Genomic DNA, 18496 nt, shown 5'->3' on the forward strand with positions numbered 1-18496 from the left:
GAGAATAAAAAGGCTTTCTAAGGTCAGGGCGTGACATACTGGTTGTTCCTATGTAGCCAACCACTGACACAGTCACTGTCTGCTTCTCCAAAGAACAGCTGGGTGGAATATTATGGCTAGGTGGCCTATTTCTTCTACACTAATGTCTTATACTCACTATACAGGCATGGCATAGACGTTCACATCATTAGGGCAAAGTCAAATAAGCTGAACATCTGTTTTTCCATACTCTTCCCGGGTCTCTGCTCATTTTGGCCCATGCTGTAATTCAATAGCACACTTTGGGAGTGTGTGTGTGTGTGTGTGTGTGTGTGTGTGTGTGTGTGTGTGTGTGTGTGTGTGTGTGTGTGTGTGTGTGTGTGTGTGTGTGTGTGTGTGTGTGTGTGTGTGTGTGTGTGTGTGTGTGTGTGTGTGTGTGTGGGTCTGTGTGTGTGGAGTGTGAAGTATGTGTGTGTGAAAGTATTCCCTCTTGACACTACACAGCTGGCCGCCTGCACTCAGGGCCAGCCAGGCGAAGTTACCAAGCGGTGCTTCTGGAGTTACACTCTTCCCTAACTCCCTGAAACAAACACCCCAAAAAGTATTGACCCTATGAAGGAATCCCACCTTTTTTGAAACAGTCCAGTTCTGCCTCAGTGTTCCTCTTCACACTTGGAATAGCAGTGTGTGGAAACAAGGCACCGGCTGGACAAATACACAATACACAATATGGTTTTGGTCTGTTTTTTCATATTCCATGTAGGCTTCTGTAGGGTCTTGTTTCCTTTTTTTGTGGTTTACCACTGCTGTTGATAAACACAAGAGACTCTCAATTGAAATATATATATATACACTGCTCAAAAAAATAAAGGGAACACTTAAACAACACAACCTAGATCTGAATGAAAGAAATAATCTTATTAAATACTTTTTTCTTTACATAGTTGAATGTGCTGACAACAAAATCACACTAAAATAATCAATGGAAATCCAATTTATCAACCCATGGAGGTCTGGATTTGGAGTCACACTCAAAATTAAAGTGGAAAACCACACTACAGGCTGATCCAACTTTGATGTAATGTCCTTAAAACAAGTCAAAATGAGGCTCAGTAGTGTGTGTGGCCTCCACATGCCTGTATGACCTCCCTACAATGCCTGGGCATGCTCCTGATGAGGTGGCGGGTGGTCTCCTGAGGGATCTCCACCCAGACCTGGACTAAAGCATCTGCCAACTCCTGGACAGTCTGTGGTGCAACGTGGCGTTGGTGGATGGAGCGAGACATGATGTCCCAGATGTGCTCAATTGGATTCAGGTCTGGGGAACGGGCGGGCCAGTCCATAGCATCAATGCCTTCCTCTTGCAGGAACTGCTGACACACTCCAGCCACATGAGGTCTACCATTGTCTTGTATTAGGAGGAACCCAGGGCCAACCGCACCAGCATATGGTCTCACAAGGGCTCTGAGGATCTCATCTCGGTACCTAATGGTAGTCAGGCTACCTCTGGCGAGCACATGGAGGGCTGTGCGGGCCCCCCAAAGAAATGCCACCCCACACCATGACTGACCCACTGCCAAACCGGTAATGCTGGAGGATGTTGCAGGCAGCAGAACGTTCTCCACGGCGTCTCCAGACTCTGTCACGTCTGTCACATGTGCTCAGTGTGAACCTGCTTTCATCTGTGAAGAGCACAGGGCGCCAGCGGCGAATTTGCCAATCGTGGTGTTCTCTGGCAAATGCCAAACGTCCTGCACGGTGTTGGGCTGTAAGCACAACCCCCACCTGTGGACGTCGGGCCTTCATACCACCCTCATGGAGTCTGTTTCTGACCGTTTGAGCAGACACATGCACATTTGTGGCCTGCTGGAGATCATTTTGCAGGGCTCTGGCAGTGCTCCTCCTGCTCCTCCTTGCACAAAGGCAGAGGTAGCGGTCCTGCTGCTGGGTTGTTGCCCTCCTACGGCCTCCTCCACGTCTCCTGATGTACTGGCCTGTCTCCTGGTAGCGCCTCCATGCTCTGGACACTACGCTGACAGACACAGCAAACCTTCTTGCCACAGCTCGCATTGATGTGCCATCCTGGATGAGCTGCACTACCTGAGCCACTTGTGTGGGTTGTCATGCTACCACTAGAGTGAAAGCACCACCAGCATTCAAAAGTGACCAAAACATCAGCCAGGAAGCATAGGAACTGAGAAGTGGTCTGTGGTCTCCACCTGCAGAACCACTCCTTTATTGGGGGTGTCTTGCTTATTGCCTATAATTTCAACCTGTTGTCTATTCCATTTGCACAACAGCATGTGAAATGTATTGTCAATCAGTGTTGCTTCCTAAGTGGACAGTTTGATTTCACAGAAGTGTGATTGACTTGGAGTTACATTGTGTTGTTTAAGTGTTCCCTTTATTTTTTTGAGCAGTGTATATATATATATATATATATATATATATATATATATATATATATATATATATATACATTTTTTTTCACTTCAGGACTAGGCTTAATCTGGGAAACTGACCCCTGAACTTCATAATAATCAAAGTAGTGTAGGATTTCTGGGCTGTTCTTGATATTACTGATATTTTTCATCCATGGAATCCATCTTTGGAATCCATCTTTGACAATCATCTCCATCTGTTGTTTACAGGGGTACATGGATGCCAACAAGTGCATCGAGGAGCTACTCAAACAGCTGGAAGAAGAGCGGAGGAATGTCCGAAGGTAAGAGAGGATCCTCAATCTCCTTTGTGACAGCTGCTGCTATTTGCCAATAAATATCAACAGCTGAACGCAATCTATTCTCAACGAGAACCAGCCGAACAATGTTGTTTAGTTCGGGAAGCTGACACAATGCTTTGTGTGCAGTCTTGGTGAGAAAATGCTATTGTGAAGTGATGGTAAGGACAAGGTTGCTAAAGGTGGGGAAAGACAAAGACGTACGTTCAGTCCATTTCAGTTTTGGGGTTGGCTGGGGACATTTCTCATGGAGACAATGGGGATGTGGAGAGGCCAAACTCATGACCTTGGCCCTCAAACCTATCCTTAGACTCTTGACTCTCCATGTCAAAAGAGCTGGTTTCCCCCCATCCAGGAACAATTTTCCCCTTGAGCGAGCAGGGAGGCCTGGGAGACCCAGGGTGGATGGTGGGGGTTAGAGGTTGACCGCTGACCAGGGCCTTTGCTACGGCAGACCTGCTTTCAATAGAAGGGTAAGGAAGTGGTGTGTAAAAGAATGATTGTCTTGTCCACAGTCTCACTCACACTAATTTAGAAGAGGAGACCCTTCCTCTTTTGACCAGGAAAGTGACCTAATAACAGGTTTAGAGGGGCTTGGTTGTTATTGTGTGGACTGGCCCATGGGAGTGGTTGGGGTCTTCTCACTAGTGGCTGTTTGGAATCCATGAACTTGCTTAGACCTGGAGGGACATTGGGGACAGCGGGGGCAATAGCTAGGGTGGTTTACCCTAAGGTTTTAGTGATCTTTGTTTAGTTTTGCTCAGGATTTTTAATTTGTGTGTTTGCGTAAATCTTTTCTGCACGTAAAACTGAATGATATTCTAATTCGATAATGATAATTTAGTCTATTCAACATTTTCTTCCAGTAGCTCATATAGATAATCACTTACCTACAAATACTTAAAACTGACTTACGTATAATTACAATATTCAAATTCATGGTAATAAACCTCCTTAGAATAAGCTACGCTGACAGACCTGACAGACCAGATCCTAGGGATTGTGGCGCTTTGCTTCAGATGTTGCTCAATAGTGTTAGTGACAGTGATAAATTACTCCACACATTCTTTTGTTGGGCTGAAGCAGAAACTCAGGACTGATAAAGACAGGCACGCCTCCTTCCCCTTATTACGCTGTGTCTTACGGCTACATTATCAAGAGGACTTACATTGTATTCCTCCTTTTTTCCTGGGAATATGGAGGCAATCAATCCATCAAGAAGATGGAGAGAGAACAAATTGAATTTCACTAATTGAGTGCTTGTTATTTCTGTGTCCTACTGACCCAATGCAAACATTTATTTATACAGTTTATCACATTATAAGGTAGTATTAAACAGACGTAGGATATTGTACCTGGTTTCAATATTACGTGCCATACTGTAAATGCCCTTTGTTTGATATTTTTACTACATTGTTAGGAGCTAGTAACACAAGCGTTTCGCTGCACCCTGTATAACATCTGCTAAACTGTGTATGCGACCAATAAACTTTGATTTGATTTGATGCTCTATTCCACTTATACTTCCACTTGTACTGTGCTTTCAAAATACCCCTCCATATACCCCTCAAAATACTCCTGAAGAGAGGCATAATAAGTCATGTCAAACTGTGTATGAATTGCAGGAAATGCGTTTTAAAATGTCAAAAGAAATTCCGGGGGAGGAGCCCCGGACCCCTTTCTACTGTTCGACCCCCCCCCCAATATCTACACCACAATTTTGCCATTGCTATGTATTGTAATTGCAGGCTAAAAGCAGATCACAAATCAAATTATTTTTAAAATATATGAAAATGTCTGCCAATGAATACAAGAAAGCTCACTCCAAAAACACAGCTTTTGCCAGTGTTCTCATCATATGTAAAACCCATCTGTTCCATAATATAGTCCTCCTTGTATCCACTCCTTTCCACAACACTCTCCATCACACACACACACACACACACACACACACACACACACACACACACACACACACACACACACACACACACACACACACACACACACACACACACACACACACACACACACACACACACACACACACACACACACACACACACACACACACACAGCAACACTGGCCGAAGGAGCACAACAAAATCACAGTGGGGTACTGTCGCGGCATCGCTCATTATTTCATTAACTCTGATGACGTCCATGACCAACACAAACAAAGGTTCCACAGCCCTGTGTCAACATCAGATTGAAAACCTCCAAACAAGACAAGACATGTCATGATGCATCATGTAAGCTTTCCTTATGATTGTTACGGTTATATCTGGTTCTCTCTGATCGTATCAGATACAGGTTGATTGTATGTGGAAATGATTGGCCAAAAGATGGATTCACAGTAGACGTATTTGACCAAACAACAATATTAAGTCTATATCATATACATCTATTTCTATAAGTGAGTGACAGCTTTCTCTCTGTTTAGACAGTGAGCTATTGAATGGGAGCAGGCGTGATTTGGATGAGGACATATGGATGCTGCTTTAGGACACTAAAAAGCATGACTGGCCGGGTGGAAGGTCACGTGCCCTGTCTGAAAAGCTGCCGCGTCGAGGGAACAGAAATATATAATCTTCCTTGGCCTTGGATTAAAACAATGCAGATTAGTTTTTGTTCCCTCTTTCTGCCAATTCCTCCTTTTTCCCTTCATCTCCTCCTTCTTGGCCTCTGTCCATGTGTCTGCGTGTATGGTTGGGATTGCTTGTGGTCTTATCTTATGTAATAAAAGTGTTTTTCATTCCATACTAAATCTCCTTTGGGTATCTGTGTCAACATTTTATGTAGAATGCTGTCCGTTGATCAGCCAAGTGGCCAAAGCTGGTCTCACCTGGCCTTACCCTTAGCAGATGGTGTGCGTCTTTGTTTGTCTGTGACCCCTCCACACCTTGGAGGACTCAGGGTAGCAGGGAGGTGGGGTGGGGGAGCAGGGGAGAATGGGTACACTGCTGGAGATCTATGGATGATCGTCTCTTAGGCTATGAGGACCGGCAAGTCGTGCATCTGCAGCCCCTCCTGAATGGACATTAACCAGGACATCTGCTAATCAATAAACTATTTATCATCTTTAGAGAGGAATTATCCCTCCAAATTTGAGTGAAGTGGGAGGTCTGGCAGTTGGTTTTGATAGATTATCGGTCCATTTTGAATTACAAATATCTTTGTTTGGATGTATTTCTCTTTGGGTGTAAAAGCAGTGGAAAGCAACTCTTTATCGTTCTCTAACGTTCAGCTACTTGGAATAAATCTATACTGTATTCCCATAGCTGTCCTTCATTTGTCTATGTGTGTCCTTGCCTGATCAGGACATTACCACTACTCACTAGTACTACAGTATATTATGCTTAGATGGTGAATTATAGCCACCAGAGCAGTGTGCTCATTTACCAGTTTAGCTTGCAAATGGGATTTCATCCATAGTAAATGGACATATTTTCCTTCTGAATTCCTTCTAATTTATTTGGCCAGTAATCCCTCCCTTCATGAAATTACAGTGTCTCAGTTGAAGACCCTAATGCAGCATTATGATCATCAAAAACAGTTCATAGTTTAGTATATGATTAAATACATCTTTATCGAGTTCCATTTTGGGCGCAGACTGAGGAACACTTTAATTGAAAGTGAGCCCATGTGTGTGTGTGTGTGTGTGTGTGTGTGTGTGTGTTCATCCACTATTATGATAGCACGCCAACGGAGGAGGCTTTTCCTACGCTGATGTTAACGGCTTGTGACTGTGTCTGTGCGGCTCACTGATGTTACTACAAGGCATGTCTCGACCTCAAAGACGCCTCTGTGCCTCCACCGCCGCTGTAATCCTGTGTGGAAGTATGCGGCCCTCTCTCCCTCTCTCCCTCTCCAGATGATGAGGATAGGGCCAAGCCTTACCTTGGCACGCCCCACAACGCGACGACGCACCCCAAGGCTCTGTTCTGCAGCCGTCGCACTTGGGTGAAAGCCATGCATTTGACAACTGTAATTGGATAAGTTGACCAGTCTAATGCTTTAATTTGATCATGCTAAGCCCCCCACCAGAGACCTAATACGGTCAATTATGTATTTATGTGCCCTCCTGTGAGTGAGAGACTTAGCCTAATTCATTGATTAGAGGTCAGTTCCCCCCGATAGTTGGAGATGAATTAATCCATTGGTTTTCTATAGAAATGTTCTGCAGAGAGATTCCCCCTCCCCCTCTTTTTACCCTCAGCAAACTCTCATCAAATGAATGTTTGTATTTGATGGGATTCGGTTAAATATGTTTATTTTAGTAATCAGTGGTTATGTTATTATCGAGCTCTTACATGTGTGTCCTGATGAAAATAGTGTACTTTGAGCTACTCAAGAGTTAATTCTGAACAGGGAACTGAACAATGCTTGAGGAAATATGCACCATGTGCTTTTAGCCTGTACATTCCATCTTTTATTAGCATAAAGCTAACTTTAGCTTAGTCTAAGCTTAGTCTTAGCTTAGTCTTAGCTTAGCCTAAGTTTAGCTGCTTAGTTTAGTCTTTAATCCGAGTACCGTGGAGAGCTGTGCTCACTGTTGTGCATCTTGTTGGTCAGTACTGCACTGTACTACCTATCAATTGAAGATGAACTCATATAAATAGACCAGATGATGAAAACACTTCGGCCAATTAGTTCAAGCCTGACACTGTTGTTGACCCATAACACAAGTCAGCCATGGCTGCCACAGTACATTATATGGATCTCCAACCACTAACATCAACCCAGTCTGGTCCAGTGCTGTTTATGTCTGTGGCTACTGTAAGATAGCCTGGTTAAACCAAACGGAAACACTGCATTCACCAGTGATCACAATTGAACTCCGCATTCAGTCTGGTTTAACCAGGCTTAACTGTAGGCTAACTGTAAGAGCCCGTGGGTCTCCCGTGATTTATCAGTATGGCCAGGCCTGGCTAAAAACATGCATCAATTTTATGGCGCTTATGAGAGGAAGAGGTTAATCGAATGGGTTAATGAAGCTTTTTATTGATACGTTCTCAAGGTCGCGTCGTCTTAACTCGCCGTATTATCCCTGTGCTATTGTACAGTGGAGAAGGAAAGCACTTAGGCTAGTGACTGAAATGTTATGCCGGTCCTTTATCCACTCACCACCCCCACCATTCAGACCACATACTACCACAGTAGCGTCCTTGTGGGCCATGCATATCTCTTTATGATATACTCAAGGTCAATCATAAGCTAAGTGGTCATCTACAGTAGCGGCCATTTTGAATTTGAAAGCATCCTGTTACTTAAGATGAGTGTTTGTGTGCTTGTGTTCAATTCTTACATGACCGAGGTCAATGGTAGGCTATACAAAGAAGGGCTCTGTAAAATCTGTTCTAACCTCAGGGGTCTTTCCTGGTTAAATAGGTTGAATAAATAAACAATATTATACAACATTATAATAGAGGGACTTTTGTTGTGCTGCTTACAGTACTGTAGGTCCATTGAGTGGAGGTATTAGGACTGTTCTTGTGGAAAATCAGATCCGGTGAAGAAGAGTGATCACTGTGGCATTGTGTAATTACTAATGAACACTGGTATTTACCCAACCAACCCGATGGCTTCCACATCATTAATCTCATGATGCCTGCTATGCTAACTATAGCACCACATGCACACATCACAACGCTTCAGCCACTATGTTGTTCTATTTTCAGCAAAATGGGTGGCATCTACAGTTGTGATGTTTTGAGTCTTTGTTAGTACAGTATATCAGGTGAGTGATTATTTCCTGAGATGTTTTGAGTGGAGTTCCTTAGCTTTATTCTCAAGGTAAGCTAGTAGGCTAACAATGTTTTTGCTCTTTTGTATGTATTCACCAAAGCATGCAGTTGTTTTGACTGACACGGTCGCTTTTAACCGTTTGGAGGTACATCTTTGTATTGAGATGTGTGGCGAGATAGAGGATGTGCAGGTTTGGCGCAGTATGATTCTGGAAGTCACAGTGGCTGCATCTGTGCTGTTCACCTCCAGCCAAATACCAGACTGACTCAGTCAACATTTGGGTTTGGGTGCTATTAATGAATTCAACCAGGCTGTATGATTTCAGTACTGATTTGTTTTACAGTATTTATTGCTTTATAACATTGTATATGCTGTAGGTTTTGTGGTCCTTTTTAGCTCATGTGGTAGAGCATGGTGCTTATGACGCCAGGGTAGTGAGTTCGATTCCTGGGGCCACCTATACTTAAAATATATGCACACAAGTCGCTTTGGATAAAAGTGTCTGCTAAATGGCATATATTATTAAATGTTATTATACACTGCTCAAAAAAATAAAGGGAACACTTAAACAACACAATGTAACTCCAAGTCAATCACACTTCTGTGAAATCAAACTGTCCACTTAGGAAGCAACACTGATTGACAATAAATGTCACATGCTGTTGTGCAAATGGAATAGACAACAGGTGGAAATTATAGGCAATTAGCAAGACACCCCAATAAAGGAGTGGTTCAGCAGGTGGTGACCACAGACCACTTCTCAGTTCCTATGCTTCCTGGCTGATGTTTTGGTCACTTTTGAATGCTGGCAGTGCTTTCACTCTAGTGGTAGCATGAGACGGAGTCTACAACCCACACAAGTGGCTCAGGTAGTGCAGCTCATCCAGGATGGCACATCAATGCAAGCTGTGGCAAGAAGGTTTGCTGTGTCTGTCAGCGTAGTGTCCAGAGCATGGAGGCGCTACCAGGAGACAGGCCAGTACATCAGGAGACATGGAGGAGGCCGTAGGAGGGCAACAACCCAGCAGCAGGACCGCTACCTCCACCTTTGTGCAAGGAGGAGCAGGAGAAGCACTGCCAGAGCCCTGCAAAATGACCTCCAGCAGGCCACAAATGTGCATGTGTCTGCTCAAACGGTCAGAAACAGACTCCATGAGGGTGGTATGAGGGCCCGACGTCCACAGGTGGGGGTTGTGCTTACAGCCCAACACCGTGCAGGACGTTTGGCATTTACCAGAGAACACCAAGATTGGCAAATTCGTCACTGGCGCCCTGTGCTCTTCACAGATGAAAGCAGGTTCACACTGAGCACATGTGACAGACGTGACAGAGTCTGGAGACGCTGTGGAGAACGTTCTGCTGCCTGCAACATCCTCCAGCATGACCGGTTTGGCGGTGGGTCAGTCATGGTGTGGGGTGGCATTTCTTTGGGGGGCCGCACAGCCCTCCATGTGCTCGCCAGAGGTAGCCTGACTGCCATTAGGTACCGAGATGAGATCCTCAGACCCCTTATGAGACCATATGCTGGTGCGGTTGGCCCTGGGTTCCTCCTAATGCAAGACAATGCTAGACCTCATGTGGCTGGAGTGTGTCAGCAGTTCCTGCAAGAGGAAGGCATTGATGCTATGGACTGGCCCGCCCGTTCCCCAGACCTGAATCCAATTGAGCACATCTGGGACATCATGTCTCGCTCCATCCACCAACGCCACGTTGCACCACAGACTGTCCAGGAGTTGGCGGATGCTTTAGTCCAGGTCTGGGAGGAGATCCCTCAGAAGACCATCCGCCACCTCATCAGGAGCATGCCCAGGTGTTGTAGGGAGGTCATACAGGCACGTGGAGGCCACACACACTACTGAGCCTCATTTTGACTTGTTTTAAGGACATTACATCAAAGTTGGATCAGCCTGTAGTGTGGTTTTCCACTTTAATTTTGAGTGTGACTCCAAATCCAGACCTCCATGGGTTGATAAATTGGATTTCCATTGATTATTTTTGTGTGATTTTGTTGTCAGCACATTCAACTGTGTAAAGAAAAAAGTATTTAATAAGATTATTTCTTTCATTCAGATCTAGGATGTGTTGTTTAAGTGTTCCCTTAATTTTTTTGAGCAGTATATATATATTATTTTGTGTCAGCATAGTAATCATTGGTTAACCTACTGGTCACAGATCAGTTTGTGCTGTCTGGTCAATTTGGCATGCCAATGACCATAGGAATCGGCTATACAGGACTGATCTGGGATCAGGCAAATCATTGTCCTGTTTAGAGTAGTAAAGAATATGGTGTTTAATCCAAACCTACATCCCCCGCATGTCATGCTCCCCCCTAGCCATAGCCCTTGATGATGACTCTCAGTTCCATAGCATTACATAGAATTGTAATGACTCATGGTGTAATCATAACAACATACAGTAACTCAAGTCCTTCTGCTCACCCGATCTAGAATTCCTTACAATCAAGTGCCGGCCATTTTACCTAGCAAGAGAATTCTCGTCAGTTATAGTCACAGCTGTGTACATTCCCCCTCAAGCAGACACCAAGACGGCCATCAAGGAACTTCACTGGACTATATGTAAACTGGAAACCATACATCCTGAAGCTGCATTTATTGTAGCTGGAGATTTTAACAAAGCAAATTTGAGAACAAGTCTACCTAAATTCTTCCAGCATATTACATTACATATTACAAGACCATGGTGATTGCCTACGGAGCTGTGAAGGGAACGGCACCTCCATACCTTCAGGCTCTGATCAGGCCCTACACCCAAACAAGGGCACTGCGTTCATCCACCTCTGGCCTGCTGGCCCCCCTACCTCTGAGGAAGCACAGTTCCCGCTCAGCCCAGTCAAAACTGTTCGCTGCTCTGGCACCCCAATGGTGGAACAAGCTCCCTCACAACGCCAGGACAGCGGAGTCAATCACCACCTTCCGGAGACACCTGAAACCCCACCTCTTTAAGGAATACCTAGGATAGGATAAAGTAATCCTTCTAACCCCCCCCCCCCTTAAAAGATTTAGATGCACTATTGTAAAGTGGTTGTTCCACTGGATATCATAAGGTGAATGCACCAATTTGTAAGTCGCTCTGGATAAGAGCGTCTGCTAAATGACTTAAATGTAAATGTAAATATTGATTGCGCAACGCGCATGCGCAATACCCTCGACCACTGCTACTCTAACTTCCGCATGCATACAAAGCCCTACCACGCCCTCCGCTCTGCTAATCCGACCACGACGCCATCGTGCTCCTTCCGTCTTATAGGCAGAAACTCAAACAGGGTATACCAGTGACGAGAACCATTCATCGCTGGTCCAACCAATCGTAAGTCACGCTTCAAGATTGTTTTGATCACGCGGACTGGAATATGTTCCGGTCAGCCTCAGAGAACAACATCGACCTTTACGCTGACACGGTGAGTACGGTTATAAAGAAGTGCATGGGAGATGTTGTACCCACTGTGACTATTAAAACCTACCCTAACCAGATAGCGGCATTTGTGCAAAACTGAAAGCGTGATCCACTGCATTTAACCGTGGAAAGGTGTCTGGGAATATGTCTGAATATAAACAGTGTAGCTATTCCCTCTGCAAGGCAATAAAACAAGCGAAATGCCAGTACAGGGACAATGTGGAGTCGCAATTCAACGGCTTAGACACAAGATGTATGTGGCAGTGTCTACAGGAAATCACGGACTACAAAAAGAAATCCAACCACGTCACTGACACCAACGTTTCGCTTCCAGACAAACTAAACACCTTCTTTGCCCACTTTGAGGATAATACAGTGCCACCATCGCGGCCTGCTAACAAGGACTGCACCCCCCTTCCTTCTTCTCCGTGGCTGATGTGAGTAAAACATTTAAACGTGTTAACCCTCGCAAGGCTGCTGGCCCAGACGGCATCCCTAGCCACGTCCTCAAAGCATGCGCAGACCTGCTGGTTGATGTGTTTACGGATATATTCAATCGCTCCCTATCCCAGTCTGTTGTCCCCACATGATTCAAAATAGCTACCATTATTCCTGTACCCAAGAAGGCAAAGATAACTGAACTAAATGACTACTGCTTCGTAGCACTCACTTCTGTCATCATGAAGTGCTTTGAGAGACTGGTCAAGGATCATATCACCTCCACCTTACCGGCCACCCTAGACCCACTTCAGTTTGCATACCGCCCCAACAGGTCCACAGACGACGCAATCGGCATCACACTGCACACTACCCTATCCCATCTGGACAAAAGGAATACATATGTAAGAATGCTGTTCATTGACTATAGCTCAGCATTCAACACCATAGTACCCTCCAAGCTCATCATCAAGCTGGAGGTCCTGGGTCTCAACCCCGCCCTGTGCAATTGGGTCCTGGTCTGTCTGACGGGCTGTCCCCAGGTGGTGAAGGTAGGAAACAACATCTCCACTTCACTGACCCTCAACACTGGGGCCCCACAAGGGTGCGTGCTCAGCCCCCTCCTGTACTCCCTGTTCACCCACGACTGCGTGGCCATGCACACCTTCAACTCAATCATCAAGTTTGCAGACGACACAACAGTAGTGGGCTTGATTACCAACAACGACGAGACGGCTTACAGGGAGGAGGTGAGGGAACTCAGAGTGTGGTGTCAGGAAAACAACCTCTCACTCAACGTCAACAAAACAAAGGAGATGATTTTGGACTTCAGGAAACAGCAGAGGGGGTGCTCCCTCTGCTGTTTCCTGAAGTCCAAAATCATCTCCTTTGTTTGTGGACCTGTTGGGGCGGTATCCGCATTGAAGGGACAGCAGTGGAGAAGGTGGAAAGTTTTAAGTTCCTCGGCGTACATATCACAGACAAACTGAAATGGTCCAGTCACACAGACAGTATTGTGAAGAAGGCGCAACAGAGCCTCTTCAACCTCAGGAGGCTGAAGAAATTTGGTTTGTCACCCAAAACCCTGACAAACTTTTACAGATGCACAATCGAGAGCATCCTTTCGGGCTGTATCACAGCCTGGTACGGCAACTGCACCGCCCTCAACCGCAAGGCTCTCCAGAGGGTGGTGCGGTCTGCACAACGCATCACTGGGGGCAAACTACTTGCCCTCCATGACACCTATAGCACCTGATGTCACAGGAAGGCCAAAAAGATCATCAAGGACATCAACCACCCGAGCCACTGCCTGTTCACACCACTACCATCCAGAAGGCGAGGTCAGTACAGGTGCATCAAAGCTGGGACCGAGAGATTGAAAAACAGCTTCTATCTCAAGGCCATCAGACTGCTAAACAGCAGTTACTAACTCAGAGAGGCTGCTGCCTACATTGAGACCCAATCACTGGCCACTTTAATAAATGGATCACTATTCACGTTATACAATGCACTCCAAATAATGCCACTTTAATAATGTTTACATATCTTATATTATTCATATCACATGTATATACTGTATTTTATACCATCTATAGCACCTTGCATATGCAGCTCGGCCATCGCTCATCCATATACTGACATGTACATATTCTCATTCACCCCTTTAGATTTGTGTGTATTAGGTAGTTGGGAATTGTTAGATTACTTGTTAGATACTACTGCACTGTTGGAAGTAGAAGCACAAGCATTTCACTACACTATTAACATCTGCTAACGATGTGTATGTGACAAATACAAATTGATTTGAAGTGTCATTGTACGAAGGAATCTTCTGTAACGGGGAGTTTTGTTTAAGAGCCGTGATGCTCGGTCTGAAAATTAACACTCATCGCTTACGTTACGGTTTTGGAAGCATAAGGACCTTACCTTTCATATTGGCGATAAATCATTTGATACACACCTTTATGGGGTTAGTGTTCCCACACGGCCATATCTCCAGGTTACAGCTCGTGTTTACGGAAACCAACCGGAAGACCGAAGGACAACCTTAGCTATCTACATCTAGTATGTTCTGATCACCTGTGTGGAACGGAAGAAGGCCACCAGAAATGTGTTGTCACTGAAAAATACTGTCGGCTGCAACTGTGATAAGGCCGGTTAAAACAGTGTAGAGTTTAGATTTTACAGTGTAGATTTTGCTTTTGTGAAATGATTTTGATGTGATATGAAAGCAGAGGGATTTATGTTTCTAGAACCGTAATGCAATTGAGAATCGATTCACGTTTAGATGGAGTATTTGGCTGTTTTGGCTTCCAGAGCCAGCACCTCTGAAAAGAACATATAAGGTCCTTGGACCTTAAGGAGCAACGGTAGGTTCCTTAAGAGTACATCTTGGGCTACCTACCCCCATTCCCTTGAGTAGCACAGTCAGGCTAGGAAGGGTGTCACAGACAAACCTGCACCCCCAACATATCACGCCATCCCATTCCCTTGCTTAATGGAACATGACAGAGGCACATTATCACAGATCGCACTCATCATGTTACACATTCAATCTGGCCCCCAACAAAATGTTAAATGGCTGTTCCAGTTTGCGGTCAGTGGGGCCGCTCCAAGGTGGACGATCACAGCTCAGATGATTTCCATAGTCTGACTGCTGTCTCGAGCGGTGGTTGAGAGCAGTGTAGCCCGAGCGGGGTAGCCTGTGTGTGGTTTGGGTAAATAAACGTCCATGTCTACACTATGGCATTCCCACCGCTCGTCTCAACATGCAAACAGCCCAAGGGAGTAGCCTGTTGACAACTAAAAATATGCTATAAACACTTCTGAGGTAGCTTCAAAAGGGTATTTAGACTTTAGCGTACCTCATTTAGTGTTCAGACATTCAGACATGTATAGAAATGCTTGGAAGTTGTGTATGTCTGAGCCAATAAGATGTGGTAAATAGTGTTTGAGGCCCTGAAGATTAAGGGGGTGAAGACATTTATACACACGCACACACACCATTGCATTTTATCCCATGATTATCTCCCCCTGATTAGCGAGTTTCTGGGGGGGAACACAGACCTTGACGACGACGACGGCGGCAGACACTGGTCACGTAACGCGCTCAACTAAGTGACGCACGTCATCAACCTCCTCTGTCCTCCCTCTGCTCTCGTAAGTCTCTCTGGATAAGAGCGTCTGCTAAATGACGTAAATGTAAATGTTAATAAACCCTTCCAGATTAATGTCATTAATGTCTGATGGCTGGGGGATTGTGGTCGCTTTTTACCAAGGAGGACAGGAGGAGAGCCCCCCTCAACTCCCATTCCCACCCACCACCACCCCCTGTCAACCCTGTCTCCCCCTCCACTTCCTCTCCCAGCAGTACCACCATCCACCACCCACTCCCCACCTTTCAGTGGAATGCTAGCCCGTTGGTGATGGTTAACGGGGGGATGGTAGTAGTAGTAGTAGTGGACCCAGTCAGGTTGTGTGTGTGGGGTATGTTGGCACCCATGTGTTTCTAAACATTGGAATCTGTCACTGACACCACTGGCAGTGAAGTAAGCAGGGCCTCCTAATGAGTTGAGAAGATCGCTCACCACACACACACACACACACACACACACACACACACACACACACACACACACACACACACACACACACACACACACACACACACACACACACACACACACACACACACACACACACACACACACACACACACACACACACACACACACCCCTGGACATGTTGTTACTCTTCTAATACAATGTCCATGTGGTGGAAGTCCAAACAAACAGAGCTTCCTGTTTCGGGGGGATCGGACTCTGCTATGAATGACTTGGCTTGGTCTGCTGGTTTCTGTCTCACTACAGACAAGCTGTGTTTCTGTGTGTCCATTTTGGATCCCGTTGTAGACATGGCCATCGCTCAATGTTTGGGGGCGTGCAGTTTATTGAATTAAAGTGGGGCGACTCCTCAATATTTCTTGATTATGTATCCGTTCCTGTTGACTTCTGAGTCCATTTATCTTTTTTTATCCAAACAGGACAATGGGACCAAATTGATGACCACCTGCTCTAGAAATCAAATTAGACCCACACCACATATTCAGATTGTGTGTGTGTGTGTGCATGTGTGTGTGTATGACACATCTGCAACTTATGATAAATGCAATAAAGCTTGATGCATGACACTTCGGTCATATTCAATATAATTAGCCGTCGTCAATCTTCCCTGTTATTATGATGAATAGGTTTCTCACTGTCAATTTTATGGGACACAACGATCCAGTAATGAAAATGTGTAGTCTTGACACGCCAAGATTTTACAATCACGACACAAACGTTCCAGCTGATGTTGCGTCCTCTAGCCGGTTCAAATGTTGACTTTCAGATCCTGCGTGTTCTCACTGCAATGTGCACGTTTCTAGTTTTACCCCCATCTAATTAACTCCAAACTTTCTGCCACCCAATATGCGGTGGTATGTGCATGTTGATTTTTCACCCAACTACAACTTTCCTCTTTGGTTGTGGTGCTACTAATTACTCATGTGTTTAGCGTAATTGTTCATTTAGCGACATTAGCGACTAGTGAATGTTGGGCAGAGGGACCATGATTGGCTAGGCCGGGAGTAGCTCTTCCTTTCTCTTCCTCTTTATTTTAACAAGGACTGCTTTTGCCTGCCGGGACCCTTTCAATTTCCCTTTCACCCCTCCAGTGTCTGCCCCCTTTTCACAGTGGAGGGGGGAGACAATGGAGAGGGGTCCCCTCCCCCTTCCTCTCCACTTCTCCCCCATTTCTCCCCCCTCTACCCTCGTAGGCGTCCTGTGCGAGATGCTCGGGGCTTTGGTTTGTCACAGCCATTCAGCTGAGACTGATTGTGATTGCGGCAGATGGGCTGGAGTTTGTCCCAGGAAGCCAGGCCTCTCTCACTCTCTCTCGCTCTCTCTCTCTCTCTCTCGCTCTGAAAAGAGCTCAGTCAGAAACATCTCAAGCCGAGCTCCACTCACGTCCCTGAACCCCCCCCCCCCCCCGCCCCCTCACTGCTGTCACCCACCCCTTCCCCATCTCTCCTCACCCCCCTTCATCTCCCTTCATCTCCCCAGAGGAAAGTGCCACCTTCAGAGCCAGCAGCCATCTCACCCCTCCCTACACCCTCCACCCCCCAACACATGTTAAACGTCCTGTAGCTTGAGCAGGAGAAAAGCGCTGAGGCACATAAAGAGGAGGGACCTCGAGAGTGAGACAGAGAGAGAGAGAGAGAGAGAGAGAGACTGTGTGAGAGCGGCAGAGTATGTAACGCGAGTGTGAGCGAGAGAGGGGCAGAGAGGGAGAGAGACAGAGGAGAAAGTGAGAAACAGCATTGAGAGGCAGCAGTGTGCATGTTGTCAGAGGGAGAGAGAGAGCGAGAACGAGAGAGGCAGAGTGATAGAAACACACGCAGTGTGTGAGAGTGAGGACAGGCAGAGGTTGTGTGTAGAGCAAGTCAGAGAGAGAGAAAGAGGGAGTGCAATAGAAAGAGAGAGGCTCAGAGAGAGAGAGGGCGATTGCTGTTCTGCGCAGTTGTCACACCGAGCACAGGGCTGCATTGTGGATGTAAACTTTATCGTGGGTGGGATCAGTGGCTTGCAGCAGCTGCTGTGCAGTGCAGCGTGCAGCAGGATTACCATGTGTGTCAGCTGAAGACAGAACACCAGGATGCATCACCTCAGGCATGGTAAGGAGAACACCTAGACGCTCATAACACCGCCACTCTTTTCCTTTTAAGACAGGAGATGTCCCTTTAAGAGTGGCAATGTCCCTTTAAGACAGGAGATGTCCCTTTAAGACATGGGACTTCAGCATTATTTCTTCTCCTATTTTGTGAACTGGGGGCATCAAGCTTCTGTATCAGGTGCATAGGCTTCTACGTGACCAATAATAGTAGGTTATTATGTTGGGCTTAAAGGTGTTGTGTTTTCTTTCTGTTGTCATTTCATGTTGCCTTGAATTTCAGCCAGGTGTGTCCTTTAAGTTGCAAGGAGCCGCAAAGTTAAATGCAGTGTACGTGCTCCCTTGCTGCGTGTGTGTTGTTGATTGTAGCGTTGTCATATTAGACCGGTTGTGCCTCTTTAAATCGGGGTCAGCTTGCTGTGCGGTGTTTGTCCAACTGGTTCCGATGGGCGTGTAGCCTAACGTTA

General features: G+C 45.8%; 1 protein-coding gene across 6 annotated transcripts in view; it reads left to right on the forward strand.

Moving 5' to 3' along the window:
• LOC106575258 (nck-associated protein 5) overlaps positions 1-18496 on the forward strand; it is a 157883-nt gene that overhangs the window by 40718 nt on the left and 98669 nt on the right. For 5 of the 6 annotated variants that reach the window (XM_014151655.3, XM_014151657.3, XM_014151665.3 and 2 more), the window contains exon 3: positions 2631-2704. In XM_014151655.3, coding sequence (XP_014007130.3) covers positions 2631-2704 — 74 coding nt within the window. Of the gene's footprint in view, positions 1-2630; positions 2705-17551; positions 18034-18496 lie in introns of those variants that run through there. The other variant, XM_014151666.3, reaches the window with a different exon arrangement.

This window comes from Salmo salar, chromosome 17 (assembly GCF_965601325.2).
Source record: "Salmo salar chromosome 17, fSalSal1, whole genome shotgun sequence".
Taxonomy (NCBI): domain Eukaryota; kingdom Metazoa; phylum Chordata; class Actinopteri; order Salmoniformes; family Salmonidae; genus Salmo; species Salmo salar.